The 15,117-nt window shown below is 35.8% G+C and overlaps 2 protein-coding genes across 4 annotated transcripts; one reads left to right on the plus strand and one right to left on the minus strand.

The window, feature by feature from the left end:
* The first annotated feature begins 282 nt into the window (after nt 1-282).
* Nucleotides 283-1,960, plus strand: LOC132058179 (LOB domain-containing protein 27-like). Its single transcript, XM_059450731.1, has 2 exons — nt 283-1,278; nt 1,433-1,960. The coding sequence occupies exons 1-2, from the start codon at nt 446-448 to the stop codon at nt 1,533-1,535; spliced, it is 936 nt and encodes a 311-aa protein (XP_059306714.1). The 5' UTR covers nt 283-445; the 3' UTR covers nt 1,536-1,960.
* Nucleotides 1,961-3,404: 1,444 nt separating this feature from the next.
* Nucleotides 3,405-12,464, minus strand: LOC132055895 (zinc finger protein BRUTUS-like At1g74770). 3 transcript variants are annotated; one of them, XM_059447908.1, is made up of 13 exons: nt 12,027-12,167; nt 11,286-11,338; nt 11,067-11,116; nt 10,041-10,235; nt 9,638-9,960; nt 8,880-9,111; nt 7,034-8,733; nt 5,973-6,197; nt 5,716-5,853; nt 4,177-4,411; nt 4,024-4,083; nt 3,848-3,919; nt 3,405-3,760 (listed from the first exon to the last, which is right to left on the minus strand). In XM_059447908.1, the coding sequence occupies exons 1-13, from the start codon at nt 12,029-12,031 to the stop codon at nt 3,659-3,661; spliced, it is 3,390 nt and encodes a 1,129-aa protein (XP_059303891.1). In that variant the 5' UTR covers nt 12,032-12,167; the 3' UTR covers nt 3,405-3,658. The 3 variants fall into 3 exon arrangements, with proteins under 3 accessions (XP_059303891.1, XP_059303890.1, XP_059303892.1); XM_059447907.1 differs by lacking the exon at nt 11,286-11,338 and having other exon boundaries at nt 11,067-11,285; nt 12,027-12,464; XM_059447909.1 differs by lacking the exon at nt 11,286-11,338 and having other exon boundaries at nt 12,027-12,109.
* Nucleotides 12,465-15,117: the final 2,653 nt, after the last annotated feature.

Here is a 15,117-nt window from a genome sequence, read left to right on the forward strand (position 1 = left end):
TTTTCTCTTTTCGTATTTTCCGCAGTGATGAAAGCAAGAAAAAATAAGATCAAAAGCATTAATGAGAGTAGAGCTGTAACCACAAGTGCACCACATAATGAGGGGGAAAAGTCCTACTTTTGCTGAGGGAAAAATTACTAGGCTATGCTCTAAGTAAAAAAACAAAACAAAAACTAATTTCCAACATTCCCGCTTTTATCTCTCTTCAATCTCTTACTTTTTACTAAGTCTTTAACCAGCCTTGAGCAAAATCCGCTATTAAATAGACATGTTCCAGACTTCAAATCCTCTGCCATTTGGCTTCTTTCTGTCTTCCCTTATACTTGTTCACATCAACACTCCCTTTCATTCCCATCTGGACATCTTTCCTCAATTCTTGAAAATCTTATATTGCATGCCATTCTTGAAACTTTATCCAAGTGTTTGATGCTTTGCAGAATAAAAAATGACTCTCAAGGGTGGCACCAGCCAAGCGTGCGCTGCGTGCAAGTACCAGAGGAGGCGGTGCATTTCCGACTGCCCCTTAGCGCCCTATTTTCCTGCTGATCAACCGAAAATGTTCCAAAACGCGCATAGGCTCTTCGGGGTCAGCAACATTTTAAAAATACTAAAGAACCTTGATCCATCCCAAAAGAAAGTTGCCATGAAATCCATTATTTACCAAGCAAATGCCCGCGATAAGCATCCGGTCTACGGATGTGTGGCGGAGATACAAAACCTGTTATTTAACATCCAACTCTACGAGGAAGAACTTCAAGCTGTCCATGCACAACTAGCATTCTATAGACAGCAGCAACAACAACAACAGCAAGAGATCTCATCCACAACGCTCAGTGATTCTGTTTCCCAGATACAATTGGGAATGCCCCCTCCTGCTGTTGTTGCTGCTTGTCTTCCACCTCCTCAGCATGCCAACGGAAATGGATTAACATTGTTCCATCAAGACGCGCCTTCCCAGCAATATAATGCTGCTGCCAATGCGGCATTGCCTGTCCAATCTTATCCCTCTTACTCAAATAACAGCTACGGTGCTTACAATAATACTACCTTTGTGGACCCTAAAGAAAATAATGCAGTCAATTCGTTATGGATTCAACAATCATATGGTAATAATGTTTGCAATAACAATACAATGATCATACAATCTCAGTTACCAGGTTCACAAACAATTGTTGTCCCACAAGAAGTCACTCAAGACTACGATGAGATACATCCATTTTTTGACACTATTGATGACAGGCAATCTTATATCGATTCTAAAGAAGCATATGACTCGAGGTACACTCATTTTCTTCAAATTGTTTGTTTTATGGTTATGACCAATAACTGTTGATACACTGAATCTAAGAGGTTTTTCATGCATTGGCTGAACTCTTCTATCAGTTATTATTATTGTTTTGTGATTCTGAAATGAAAATCTTGTCTCATGCAGTTCAGAATCATCACTGAAAGACTCAAGACAGTCTGTGGAGCATGTTGCTGAGAATGAATTAAAGAATGCTGCAGCATGTTTCACTCTTACCAGCATCAACTGATAGAATACAAAGGAATGTAAGAAGAGTGATAGCAGAGTGGCTTTTTCTTTTGCCACTCAAAATTTTGTTCCATTCAGATGTAACTCATTGAGAATGTACTGCCAGTTTTAGAATATAGCAGGCTATATTTGGTTTTTAGAAAGTTGGCCATTAGCTTGTTTTTCTAGGTTTACACTAGAAAAGACCATAAAATTTTAAAACCTTTCATAAGCGACATGGCTTAAGTCTACCAGGAGAAGAAACTCCATGTCCTTGACCGCATCTTCAAGATTAGTAAATCTTCTTCATGTTTGTGCCCTTCGTTTGCCAGAAAGTCGGCGCATTGGTATGACTCCTTCCAATATATTTAACGGTGGCCTTGTGAGTTTCCAACAAACATTTGCAATCTTCAATAATAGCCCTCAGGGGGTGATATTGTATGTCCTTATCATTGATAACTTGGACGGCAATTAGGCAGTCCGTTTCCGCTTCTAATTCTTTGTATTGCATTTCTTTTGCTAATTGTAACCTTTTTTTTATGCAACGAGACTTGATGTAGGCTTCACCTTGCCTGAGTATCGCCACATCCACTTTCCTTGATCATTTCTGAAAATCTCTCCAACGAGTAGCATCTCCTGTTTGCGTCTTCACACTAGCTTGTTGCCTTCATATACACCTCATTATAAGTCTTATGACCTAAATATATACGGAGTTGCTACTTCTTGTCCAGAATTTGATATTATCCCTTTTCTTTTCTGGACCATATTATCTCTTCTTTTCCAGGTTATCTGTTTAACACTATACATATCTGAGTTTTAACGACGTTGCTCTAACGTCTACATCAGTGTGAGTTTTGGCTGTCCTGTTGCACTACAATAATGATGCTAGTGATCAATCTACAAAGATTTGCTATTTTCTCTGATGGACAGTTTAATTGAGGATTCCTAAATGTTAAATCAAAAGCATGAGTAGGAGATAGTGCATACTCGCAGTGTACAAAAACTGAACATGGACAAGCATCTGCCAGAAAGCTTATATAATGAACACACGTAGAAGTTTTAATCGGGCAAGAAATAATTGAAGACGTTTGTCATAGAGAACAAAAGTTCTGGCATGCCTAGAAGGATGGAAACAGATATAACAGATAGTGCACCACTCCTATTATATACTGCAGGCTGCAGCACTTGCTAATCTATGATCGGAACATTGTGCAAAAGTTCAATTGAAGAATGCGCAAGATAAATAATTTTATTTCTTTTGCAACAATAAGACATGGGATTTATGTGATCTTTAGTATTCCGATCATGACATTCGTTTTCGAGAAAAGGCAGAAACTAAATGGAAGCATTGTTATATTGGACTCAACCATCTATTCGTCAAGAAATTGAAAAATGTAGAACAAATCGTGTCACAAATACATTTTGGGAAAATGAACAAGAAATAAATATATTTCTTTTATTATTTCTTTCCACAGACTTGGTCAAAATTGTCCATATCAGAAATTAGCACCATTATCTTGGAGTAAATCCAGAATTTAACATAGTCCTCACTGGTAATTACTTTAACATGAATCAGAATCCCAGAATCTATTGATCTTAACACAGGATGAATTGTTGAAATACATGGTACATGCGTAAGTTGGTGAAGAAATTTAAAAAAAAAAAAAAAAAAAAAAAAAAAAAAAGGAATTCTTGACATTGTGGGCTCCTGTGTTCTCTTACATCCTGGGAACATAGGATCAGTTGTTCACACTCCTGATTACATGATTCAGAGATGGTTCAGAATTAGTTCAAAAGTTAGTTAATATGTTAGCTGGCAGTTCCATTAGTTAGTTAGGAATTGTCCAGGTCAGCAAAAATTGTTAGAAGCAGTTAGTGGATTGAAGTCAAGTAGGAGTTGAAAGCTGTAGCTATTCCATTCACTCATTACATATAAGTCATTGTAACAAACACTTTAGATTCATCAATTGAAATACATACAAGTCTTTACTTTTTATCTCTACTTTCTATCTTCATCTCTTATCTTCCATAAAAACCATAACTGAATTACTCGAGCTCTCTCTGTAAAGCTCCTGTTCAGTGACCAAAACCTCGGATTCTAATTGGATCCCTGCATTTTAGCTAACAACTCCTCGGGGATTTTGATCATACAAGTCTTGTGTTATACGAAGCACAATAAGAGCACTTATGATAGAGCCAGTGGAAGGATGCTGTTCCTCTCTTTTCACAATCATTGCATAGTATAGCCTGTTATGACCGTTTTATTGTTAATAAAATGGTCTAACCCAACCAGAGCATATTCATTCATAAGAATCAATAAATAGAAAAGCAAACCTGAGTCTGGCCAGCATACTCCTCAGGAATTTTCTGTTCAGACAGCAATGCATCTAACATCTCAAAGTACACCTGAAATTAAGCACCAAGTAAGCTACACATTCGGTACAATTTAAGACTCTCACAGTTTTAGGAAAAAGGGTTTAAGACACTTTTATGCTAAATAGTTTTCTGACCTGCATGTCCCCAAGTGACTTGCTACAGATTGGACATGTGTAATGAGTACAAGTGTATTCCTAATAAGAAAAAAGAGGAGAATTAGCGAAACAGCCTGCAAGTTCATTTTAACCTTAGTTAATCAAGAAACAAAGTAAGTATGAGATCAATACCTGAAAACATACGGAGTGCATCAGATGGCCACAAGGAAGTGCTTTGACAGGATTGGTCGAAGTGAATATGTACTCGTGGCAGATTGGACAGTTTTCCTCCAGACACTTCTCTCGGCATACGTGAACGGAAAGAGACTTTGACATGCAAGCATTGCAATTCATGCAATGGAAGTAATCAACCCCTAATCCTTTTCCCAACCGGCATAGATTGCAGAATGGGCAGTGGTAGATTTGCCTGTTCAAAATTTGTTGTATCAGAACAAGAAATTGTAGCACAGAGTATATAGCTTTATATTTAAGAGGACAGATGCATAATGCCAGTCTATCAAGGGACAGATGCATAATGCCAGTCTATCAAGTAGTACTTTGTTGTCTTTTATCCTCAGTTACACTCAGAGAGCTCCTAAAATGTGAACTAGTGTAGATTTTGCTTATTTGAATAAATGGCTGCTCTGAATCAATTTTGTTAAAAGTAGCCAGCCAGAAAGAGAAGAAATGTTCACAGTGGCTATAGCTAGTGCAGGCATAAGTACATAAATGATGAAACAAGCTTAGAGGCTTACCACAACCGTTTCAGTCCTTCTTCTTCACCCAAACGAATTTAATATACAATATTGGCAAAAAGTTTTATAGTTAGACTGGAAAAAGGATTTCTCCTTTAACACTTTTTTCTTCTCAAATATGAAAGATGCTTCAGCCAAGAATAGTGTAGTTTAAGTTCAACTCATGGAATTTGTGATTATATGTTCCAAGATGCCAACACAAATCTGCTTAGGCATATACACTACATGCAATTGAATTACATCTTCTTAATCCATCCATTTTTATACTTCTTTGAGTTCTTAGGAATTTTGGGGAAAGGACTCTTCTCTTTCAATGATCTACAAGATTTTCGAGAATCACTTATGAGTTTGTTGAAAGTGAAGTCGAAAAACTCAAAAGGAAGAGGGATTTTTGAAATTTTCTTTTTTCTTGATTGGTACACAAAATAGAAAAGAAATCTAATGGGAAGGAAGAAACATAATTGCTTTCTTTCACAAAGATTCTCCTCAAACACAGATAAACTCTGATTATATCACCATTTACCATGTCCTATTAAAATTGGATGATTGAAATGGAGGAACTGTATCTGAGTTTTTCGCTATAGGAGGATCATCACCAAAGTGCATGATGAATTATTTGTTGTTCTTCCAATTACACTTTGTGAGGTGTCAATAGAGCTTTTTGGCAATTTGGAGAAGCAGGGAACAAAGACAAAAATATAAACCACAAAAACCATATCTCCTGTTAAGTAGTTTCAACTTATAACCCACAATGATGAATAGGGGGCAAAGTGTATGAACAACTCAGAATTTGTTCGCTATTTATAGCTATACAGGCATGTGATGTTGATTTTGACCTTCAAAAAATTATTCATACCATAAAGCTAGTAGCTAAACCTATCACTTTAACCCATTGATTACTCATGTATGCATTATTTTAAGGCAATATATGGTACCCACTCAGACTAATGCAAAAATGTCAACATGATTTTCTCACCTTTCATCATCAAACAGCTTGCAAATTTTGCAATAGTATCTACCCATGGAGAAGCCATTGCAGGAGGGAGTTGAGCAACTAGGACCGATAGGTTGTATTTTAAAGCACTTCATACACATCATCTGTGTGATAGTTTTTCTGCAAGAATGTCATAACCAAAGTTAGGATATCTCGAGAAGCAAAAGAAAAAAAAAAAAAAAAAAAAAGAGAGAAATCTAAATTTACTGATAGTCACGGAGACTCAGTACATGACACACCTGTCCAGACTGTGATCATGATCAGTAGTTTCATCATGACACCGTATGCATGTAAAAAGCTTCTTGCAGCATGGAGCAAGAAGCTTGTTGTTCCTCTTGTAATGGTTGCAACCAAATACAGATTCGTGTTCATCACGATAAGAGGGACACTGACCAGGGAATTTCTCCACATCGTTTGAAGCAGCAACCTCAGAATTAGATAGCTTTTGAGTCACAATCCATTGACTGGTAGAAACCAATTAGCTCTAGTCAGATCCCATAAAATTTCAGAAGAATGAATTTAGGAATTCTTGATAATAACATGCATGTTGTTTTTGCATTTAAGTGTCCATTCACTAAAGGCCTTTTTGATTGGCTGGTACGAGAGGTGTATAAAGTTAAGCATTAGTTTATACATTGTCTGGTTGAGTGGTAGGAGATTAATCAGTATATAAAATTCAACATTGTTTGGTTACAATACTGATTTTTCTTATCAAAAAATACATGCATAACTAGAATCTCTGTGTACTTTTGTGAAATAAAATATGGAATAAGAATATGGGCATTACAATCCCTATATTACTAATCTGGAGTATTTATTGTACAATCTCTGCATAAGTAATATCACATAATTTATATTTGAACCAAGCCAAAGTAAACCCATTGCAAGTTGAACACATTCAGGAATTCCAAGCAAATATATTGCAAGATCTCAATATTGCACAGGAAAATGAGACTATCTTTTCTAGATTTATCCATACTATGTTCCCACACCTTCCAAGGCACCTGGTTTCTATAGGTGAAGAAAAATAACTTTGGACATTTAAAAGGTAAGATGAAAAGAATCTTTGCTAAACTACGAGAAGAACAAAAACCGAAAACTAGACAATCTTGAAATCAGGTGTTATATTATTTCATTTTTTTTTTTTCAAGAAAATACCAATTATAACCAAGATCTGAAGATTGTCTAGGTGTTATGCAAAAATAGATCATGCTTATGCAGTTTATCTGAGATAAGAATCAATATCCCTGGCTGCTTTTTTAAAGCACAAAACAAAACACAGAAGTTGAAAGGCACTTGCCTCATCAGCAAGCTCTGCATGAGATGTGATTTCTTTTCAGAATCCAAAGATGAGTCACAGGATATTCTCCTAATTACAGCAACCAGTTCCTCTTGAGCCATAAGATGGTGCTCCTGTTTCCTTGATTTGCAACACATTTCTTTACGCTGGCAAGTTGTCTCTTTCTGAGCAACACAGACATCTGTCTCGGTGCATTTCTTCTTGTCAACAGCAGTGGAAAATCGTGCTTTATCTTCAGATAGATCAACATTTTGTTTTCCCTTGGCATTGTGTTTTTTGTCTGCACTTAAAGATACATGCTGACAACAGTCACGATTAACAAACTCTGCTGATGAAAACTCTGATCCTTTCTCATTCCAGATTCCTTGTTTAACACCATTTCTTGACAAATATGTAGAGACAGCTTCTAGAGGATCAACAGAAAATACAGGAGAAATCTTTGGTTCCTTTTCTACATTTAAACTCTCTTCTCTCTTTATAGGTTCCCACCATTCTCCCAGCCACTCAAAGAACTTTGTATGTCTTGTAACTTTGCGCAACAAAAACATCATGCTATGCTGTTCACCTGGTGTTAGAGATGCCATCAACCACGGAATAATTTCTTGTAGAAACTCTGCTTTTGTTCGTCCAAACATGTTTCCGACAATCTTTTCTTGTTCCTCAACAGAAAAATGTTCTCTGAATAGTGGCCATAGTTCAATTTCTTCATGGTTGATGTGGTCAGTTAATGTTTGTTGCATAGACATGCATGCATTATGGAGCTTTAAGCAAAGTCTTTTATACCTGAGCTTCTTACCATCAACTACCTCATCATCTTGCAAACTGATGAGCTTACTTAAGATAACAGAAACCTTGTTGAAATGCTCTACCTCCAAATTATGGTCAAGGGTGTAGGAATGGCTAATATTTTGGAATGTTACCCTTGATTCCAAAGCGGGAAAGGCAACTTCATCCTCAGAATTACTATGATGCCTCAATAGGAAGTGTAGAAGATGGAAGCGTCTGTGAAATTCAGCAAGAATTCCAACATCTTCAGCCAGCTTAACTGACAAGGAGACAACATGCTGTATATCGTTTCTCAGGGCTTTGTGAAAGAAATGGACAAAGTCTATTGGTATAAACTCACGATTTGGAATGTTTACATCATTGCTTGATCTGGAAGAAGTTCCAGGAAAGAAGGATAAGTTTTTCTGTGAGTCTGAGAAAAATATATGTGTATTGATCCCAGAAGAATAAGATGTATCAATCTTCTCAATGATGCTAAGGGAAGAAGAGTGATAAGATACTGTATTGTTTGATGTCATGGATGAAGCTGGTTGCAATAACAGATTATTAGATTTATCAAATGATTGCATGTCCAATTGTGAGGAAGAACTTCCAGAATTATTAAATGACTTCTCCAGCAAGGAACTTCTGCTACTGAACATTTCTTCCAAATCTTTTCTAAACTTTTCAAGAGAAATCTTGCCAGAATAGCCCGTCCGAACCCATTCATACAAGAGAGAAGCGAAGAACTTGTTAACGACAGGAGATCCCCGCATTACGTTATTTAAGATCAGTTTGGACTCATCCTCAGATAAATGAGCTGAGAACCAGATAATCATGCACTTTAGCAACCCGAGTGGCAACATCTGAAGGCTTCTGTACAATAACCAGAGCTGCAATTCATGGCTGCAGTTCTCTCTAATGACCAAAAAAACCTATAAGAAACCAGAGAACAAAGAAGAAGTCAACATAATATCTAATTTCCAACTACTACGTAATACTTTGGGAAGCAGCACAGTTGTGAAAATGTTATGTAAGTAGATGTTGAAGCTTTTTACAGGAGTCTTTAATAAACATATACCTGTGTTTCTAGAAAATGAAGCTTTTTGCTGATCCTCCCAACAAATGATTCTACTTCCTGGCAAAGCATTTCAACGAGAACATTTAACTGTATCCCACCTTGCAGCTTGCAGTATAATAATCTCTGTAGTTCTTCAATTTGACTCCCTTCACTAAATTGTTCATGAGAAGTTGATGGGTCATTCTTGGTGAGTTCATCTACCAAGGGGTAGAAGATTTGATCCAGTGCAATGCTGTAAACAATGTAATTCTTAGAAAAGAATGCAATATGAAGTTGGCTACACCTATCAAATTTAAAATGATAAACCAGCATTCGACAACATTTTGTACAACATTTGTCAACTGAATTGAGACCATTAGTGCTGTTTGGACATTCTATCTCACAAAAGATCATAATTTAGTTGCCAGCATAAATAAAGTTTGCTATTTTAAAACTTCACTAGGTAGAGGCGGATTCAGGATTTGAACTTAACGGGTTCAGCCTTTAAACTTCTTAGCACTGAACTTACTGTACTTTTGAAATTATGAGTTCAAAACACAGTATTTTTAACTTTTTTTAGTGGTTTCCACATATATATCCATGTGCCGAGTCTAACTACTAGGATCAGTTGAACCCGTAGCTACTAAGCTACATACACCACTGTCACTAGGCCGTATCAAGTATGAGGTTACACTAATGTCAAGGAAATAAGATCAAGCTGTTTTATGTCTAGTACAAGAATTTAGCTCAAAAAGTTACTGAATGAGCAAAGCTCTAACCTGTAGAAGTTGAGAACATCTGCAAAAAACTTCAACTGAGCTACCAATGACATTAAGGTTGATAAACAAAATGAGCTTCTTAATTGATGTAGTTCCTCCAGAATTTCTTTCAGATCTCTTCTGATAGCAGCATGCCAAAGATGGAAACCATCAATCGGGTTCTTCTTTGTCAGTAGCTTCATTTCACTGGAATGAACCACCATGGTTCCCAGCTTTAACATGTGTTTCATATTGGCTATTCCATAATGAGATTTAGTTCCTTTTCCATGTTCTAAGCAGGATTGGGCAGACAGCTCAGTATTATCAAGCCATGAGATGAACAACTTCAGAATAAACATCAATTTGTTAGATTAGCCACTTTAAACTATTCACCATGTAGTTGGAAAAGAAGGTTACAATGTACCTCTTGGATAAGTGTCTCTTCGGGTAAAACTACATGAATGAAATTCAGAAAGTCTGCCTTTCCAACTGAAGAAAGAGTAGTTATTACCCAAGGCAAAAAATCCTCCAGTAACAACATGGGAACACTACATAGATACTGCCAGACAAGCCTAGCCTGTTCTTTGGAAGAGAACCGCTTCATCAACGAAGGAAAGATCTGCAGTGACATATCACACCCCAGAGAATTCAGGAAAAGGGGCAAAAACAGAATTTGTTGTTATGAACTAACACATCATATTTGAGGCGCTCGAACTGTTTCAATTTTGTCAGTCAGTAAAACTGGGATTACCTCAAATTTTCACTGAATATGGAGCTATATTAGGAGTAGCTTTTTCTGTTTAAATTTTCAGGGATGTTTAGTGGTTTTTACCATAGATTTTACTGATAAAAGAACTCTAAGCTAGTGTTGTCTTTAGTAAGATGGAGCTATATTATCAGACTTGGGTTAAAGCTATAAGTCGTTCAGACCTTAAGTGCTCTCACCCTCCATTATATGATGGAGAAAAAGAATGAAATATTCCAACTTATTTAATGAGAAGAGAGTATTGTTTTAGAGCAAACCTACGTTGAAGATTAAGTACCATATCTTTCCATCAAGAAAAAGCCCCAAAGTCCCAAACATATGAATGGAAAGAACTAGAAAAGTGATATAGGGGGAAAAAGATCAGAATATCAAAGTTTTTCTTCTATAACATACTAGTTTCCAATGGTTTTTACGGGGCATGTAGATGCCCCTTGGTGAAAATCCTAATAATTTTGGATTGTGCTGTACACTAACAGTAGAGCTAAGTATCGTCCATATAACTAGAAAGATGTCATGTCAACTCTGTGCATCTCTCATTTCCATTAGCAAGGTATAAATCAGAATTCCTTTTGTTCAAACAAGTATCCAGGAGTTTTAAAGCCAAATAGAGGCTGAAAGAGCTAAATATGAAATTAAGTACTACTATTCAGCATCAAAGGAAATAGTGATTTTTTTTGTGAATACCTGCTTCTCTTCTTTCAGCATATGTTGAGAGATGAAAGACTCAATGGTACCTATGTAACATGTAAGTCCATTAAACAGCTTGGAAAAATCCTCCTTTTCCTTTTGTAAGCAATCTATACATTTGAAGATGGAACTGAACAAATCATCGATACTTTTATGCTCCAAAGAATATGTAAAGACTACATTCTTCACTTGTGCATCAAGTGCAAGAAAGACGACCTGTCAAGATTAACATTCCGACCTCAGAAGAGTTGGAGGCAGATGCAGTCTCTCTGCAATGGTTTCAATTGAATCCATTATCGTTTACAAGGAACATAGATATATATATATATATATGTGAAACGCACTAATATTTCAACAAGCATTAAACTGAACCCTTAGTTTCCAAAAGGATAACTAGTTCATTCTAGAAACATTAATGGTTGACTCATCAAGTTTAAATCTTGAATCCGCCTAACTCTAAGAAGAATATATGTAACTTGAAGAAAAAATGAAAATGAACAAGATTATATTGATATGTCATATTGAACAAGATTATATTGATATGTCATATTATCCTATGTATCATTATAAAGAAAAAACTGCAGCCCAATATGAAGATGTTTGAAACAAAAATAACAGAGTAGGTATCAGTAAATAATGAGACCATGCACTAAACTACTGTGTTTCTGTTGATAGTTTAGGACTTTTTGAATTGTTCCTTTAGCGTCATAAAGTCAACGTCCTTCCTTGCAGCTCCTCGTGAAAATGAATTCCAGCAATAACTTAAATTAGTATAATTGTCCCAATCAACAAAACAACAAACCTTACAGTAAAGTTCAATTCTTTTGAGAAATGAAAATCTACAAGACTACAATTCGCCTTCTTTATTTTCTCTTGTTTTACTTTCTTGGAACCTCATTTCAAGCATAGACACACAAACAAATAACACTCACATACATTTGTCAACAACCAGCTTACCTCATCTTCAGCAGCACAATGGTACTTATATACAATTTGCAAGAACTCTAACCGCCTGCTAAGATCACGAATTAATTCAACGCCTTGTGAGCCAGTATCCAACGCCTCGACAGCTACACGGTGGATATCAGCAAGCTCAAGTGTAATAGCCTTGTGAGAAATAACAAAGAAAAGAATAGGTGCGTCAACCAGTTTCACACCAGCTAAAGAAGAGGTCATGTCCACATCTTTTTCGGGTTCTCCTTCTTCCATTATTTGAAGATGTAGCAGCGCCACCGCCACAACCACCACCTATCATCAATGACAAGAGAGACCAAAGGGGAAGCTTCAACATTGAAGGTCAATGGACATATAATGGCAAAGAATGGACTCTTCCTGTCTATGAATTAAGGCCTATTCAGTGCCTCTTTCAGTTCAAAATCTTTTCTTTTTCCTTTTTTTTTTTTTAAAGAGGAATTAGTTACTATTTTTATATTGTTCTATGTTTTTGATTTGATGTGAAGATGCCACGCTGGCTGATTGAGACATGGAACCTAACGGCTATTGGCGCCTTGTCTAGTTAAGTTGACACTGATTGATTTGTCTCAGAGCCACACGTCAGGACGCCAATGACCAATCAGTGTTTGACACCTCATTGTATTTGGTATGACATGTAATAGCGCTCGTCTCATTTTGTGCCGACACTTTTTCTTTGGCAAAATACATCAAATGACACTTAAACTATACTTAAAATATCGAGTTCACATTTAAATTATACATGTGACCTATCACACATCTCAATATAATTTAGGTGGTACTAATACACCATTGAAAACATAAAACCAATTTTGTGATAGGCAGTGTTTTACACATGTTGCTACATCAGCTGCCACATAGATCTAATTAATTTGTTTTTTCTTTCCACTCTTTTTCACCGTTTTTTCATTTTGTCCTTTTCTTTTTATTGTTATATATGTTTTTACATTAAATTTCTACCCACTAAATTATTTAAACCCCACCCTCATTCGTCCCTGTCTTCTTCATTTTCTCCCACCCCACACTTTTTCTTCTTCATCACGCCCCATTTTTTATGTCTTCTACTTCATTTTTTTCTCATCACACTTCTCTACAACTTAATTTCTTCATCCATTCATTTTTTTCTCATCAAACCCATAAAAAATTCCACCAGATCGGATGTCGCCGGCCGCTGCAATGAAAATTTTGGGCTGAATCATACCAGATGCGAAGGGTTCTTCAAAATTCGCTACGGTGATCGCTGTTGTTTTTGGCGAATTGACAGAGCTGTGGTTGGAATTTGAGGCTAATTTTTGTTGGCTTGGATTCGTCTTGAAATTCCGCATGGGGGGTTAGGTTCCGGCGGCTTGAATTAACTTTGTGGAGATCACTTCGGTTATTAACAGAAGATAATACTCTTAAGATTAAAGAATGGAAGCAAAATTCGATTCTTTGACCTACACTGCCAAGCTTTATGAACTTCATGGATGAAAAATATAAGATCTTTTGTAGTCAAGAATATTTAACAAAAAAATTCAAACATCAGTTGGCTAGTCAAGAATATGAACGTAAGGGTGAATTGTGTGTTTATAGGTCACTGTTTTCAATGCTTGAACTTTGATAATGTTAAGAATTCAACTTTAAGGAAGGTGGGATAGAAGCCGGTAGTTATATGGGTGGACCACCCAGGGTGGCAATGGAGGTGGCGATGACAGTATATAAATGGAGAAGTGAAGGTAGTGTCCATGGCAGAGAACTGCCAGAAGAAAAGAAAGAAGAAAGAGAAGAAAAGTTAAAAGTGAAAGTGGGACCTACAAAAATTCCTTTTATCTTAAAAATAAAAAAAAAATCTTTTCTTGTTAAGAACAATTATTTATTAGAAAAGAAGATTAAGATTATCTTGCTATATAGTGTTCAATAAAAAAGTGACGCGTGTAAGCTTTTTTTTTTCATTTTAGTCCCTTTTTTCTTACATCTCACGCGTCTTTAGGTAGGTGAGTACCTCTTCCGCTGTGGGCAAATAAGGGGGTATTAGTACCACTTAAATTATGTTGAGGTGTAATAGGTCGCGCGTAGTTGTAGTTTAACTCGACATTTTGGGTATAGTTTAAGTGTCATTTGATGTATTTTGCCCTTTTTCTTTCGCATTATTCGATGATAACCCTTTTAAGTTTGTCCGTAAATTTCAGTTAGATACGCAAACGATGGTATGTTTGAATAACTAAACGAAATGAAGTGTTTCTATTAGATACTTTCGACTCAAAATTTTGAAAATTTTTTTGCATGTGTTTTCAAGCGTTCATTACGTAGATAAGTTAATCACTTAAAACATGTAATCTCCTTTAATTATACGCATTGACCTTAATAAGCCGTAAAACTTCATGCATGTTTTAATTGAAGCTGGTTTGTATAATTAAAGGATGAAAAATATTTTATGTGATTAACTTATCTATGTAATAGACGCATGTGAACACTCGCACAAGCTTCTCAAAAAATGAATCTGAAATGTCTAATAAGAACAATTTATCATATCTTCACGTACTTAACTGAAACAGGTCATAACTCGAGTGTTTAAATGAAATTTAATAACAAATTTAAAAAGTTATCACTATATTCAGCCTCTTCTTTTTAAAAAATAGGCTATTAGCATCCCCAGTTTACTATAAGAGTCATTTGGGGTGTGACAAGTTATAGGTAATTCTGATATATGGATTATAATATGAAAATTAGATAATGATAATATTATTTGGTGAATATGCTATAGTAGTAGATCTTTTTATTAGACTATAATGAGATATATGAGGTGTAGTATAAAATATGTATTTGATTTTACATTAAAATTCATTTAATTTTAATTTTAATTTTAATTTTAAACTTGGCTTTTCTAGGGCTTTTGTAAGAAGAGCTTTGGAGAAGGACAGCCTTGTTATTCTATTGTTAATAATAAATTCAGTCAGATGCGGGGGGAAAAATTGCTATGTTATTCCAATATTGTAATTCCTTATCCTTGTAACCACCCCTTAATAACATGATTTATTAGAATCCAGTTGATATAAGTTGTTTTCTTTTATATATGGAGAGATAAATGAAAGACATG

This window comes from Lycium ferocissimum, chromosome 5 (assembly GCF_029784015.1).
Source record: "Lycium ferocissimum isolate CSIRO_LF1 chromosome 5, AGI_CSIRO_Lferr_CH_V1, whole genome shotgun sequence".
Classification (NCBI taxonomy): Eukaryota; Viridiplantae; Streptophyta; class Magnoliopsida; order Solanales; family Solanaceae; genus Lycium; species Lycium ferocissimum.

Coding starts and splice junctions, on each gene's coding strand:
- LOC132058179 (XM_059450731.1), top strand. CDS start 446: ATGACTCTCAAGGGTGGCACCAGCCAAGCGTGCGCTGCGTGCAAGTAC. Junction 1,279..1,432: donor AAAGAAGCATATGACTCGAG/GTACACTCATTT, acceptor TGTCTCATGCAG/TTCAGAATCATCACTGAAAG.
- LOC132055895 (XM_059447907.1), bottom strand. CDS start 12,278: ATGGAAGAAGGAGAACCCGAAAAAGATGTGGACATGACCTCTTCTTTA. Junction 10,236..11,066: donor TGCTGAAAGAAGAGAAGCAG/GTATTCACAAAA, acceptor ATGTCACTGCAG/ATCTTTCCTTCGTTGATGAA. Junction 8,734..8,879: donor TTCATTTTCTAGAAACACAG/GTATATGTTTAT, acceptor GGTTTCTTATAG/GTTTTTTTGGTCATTAGAGA.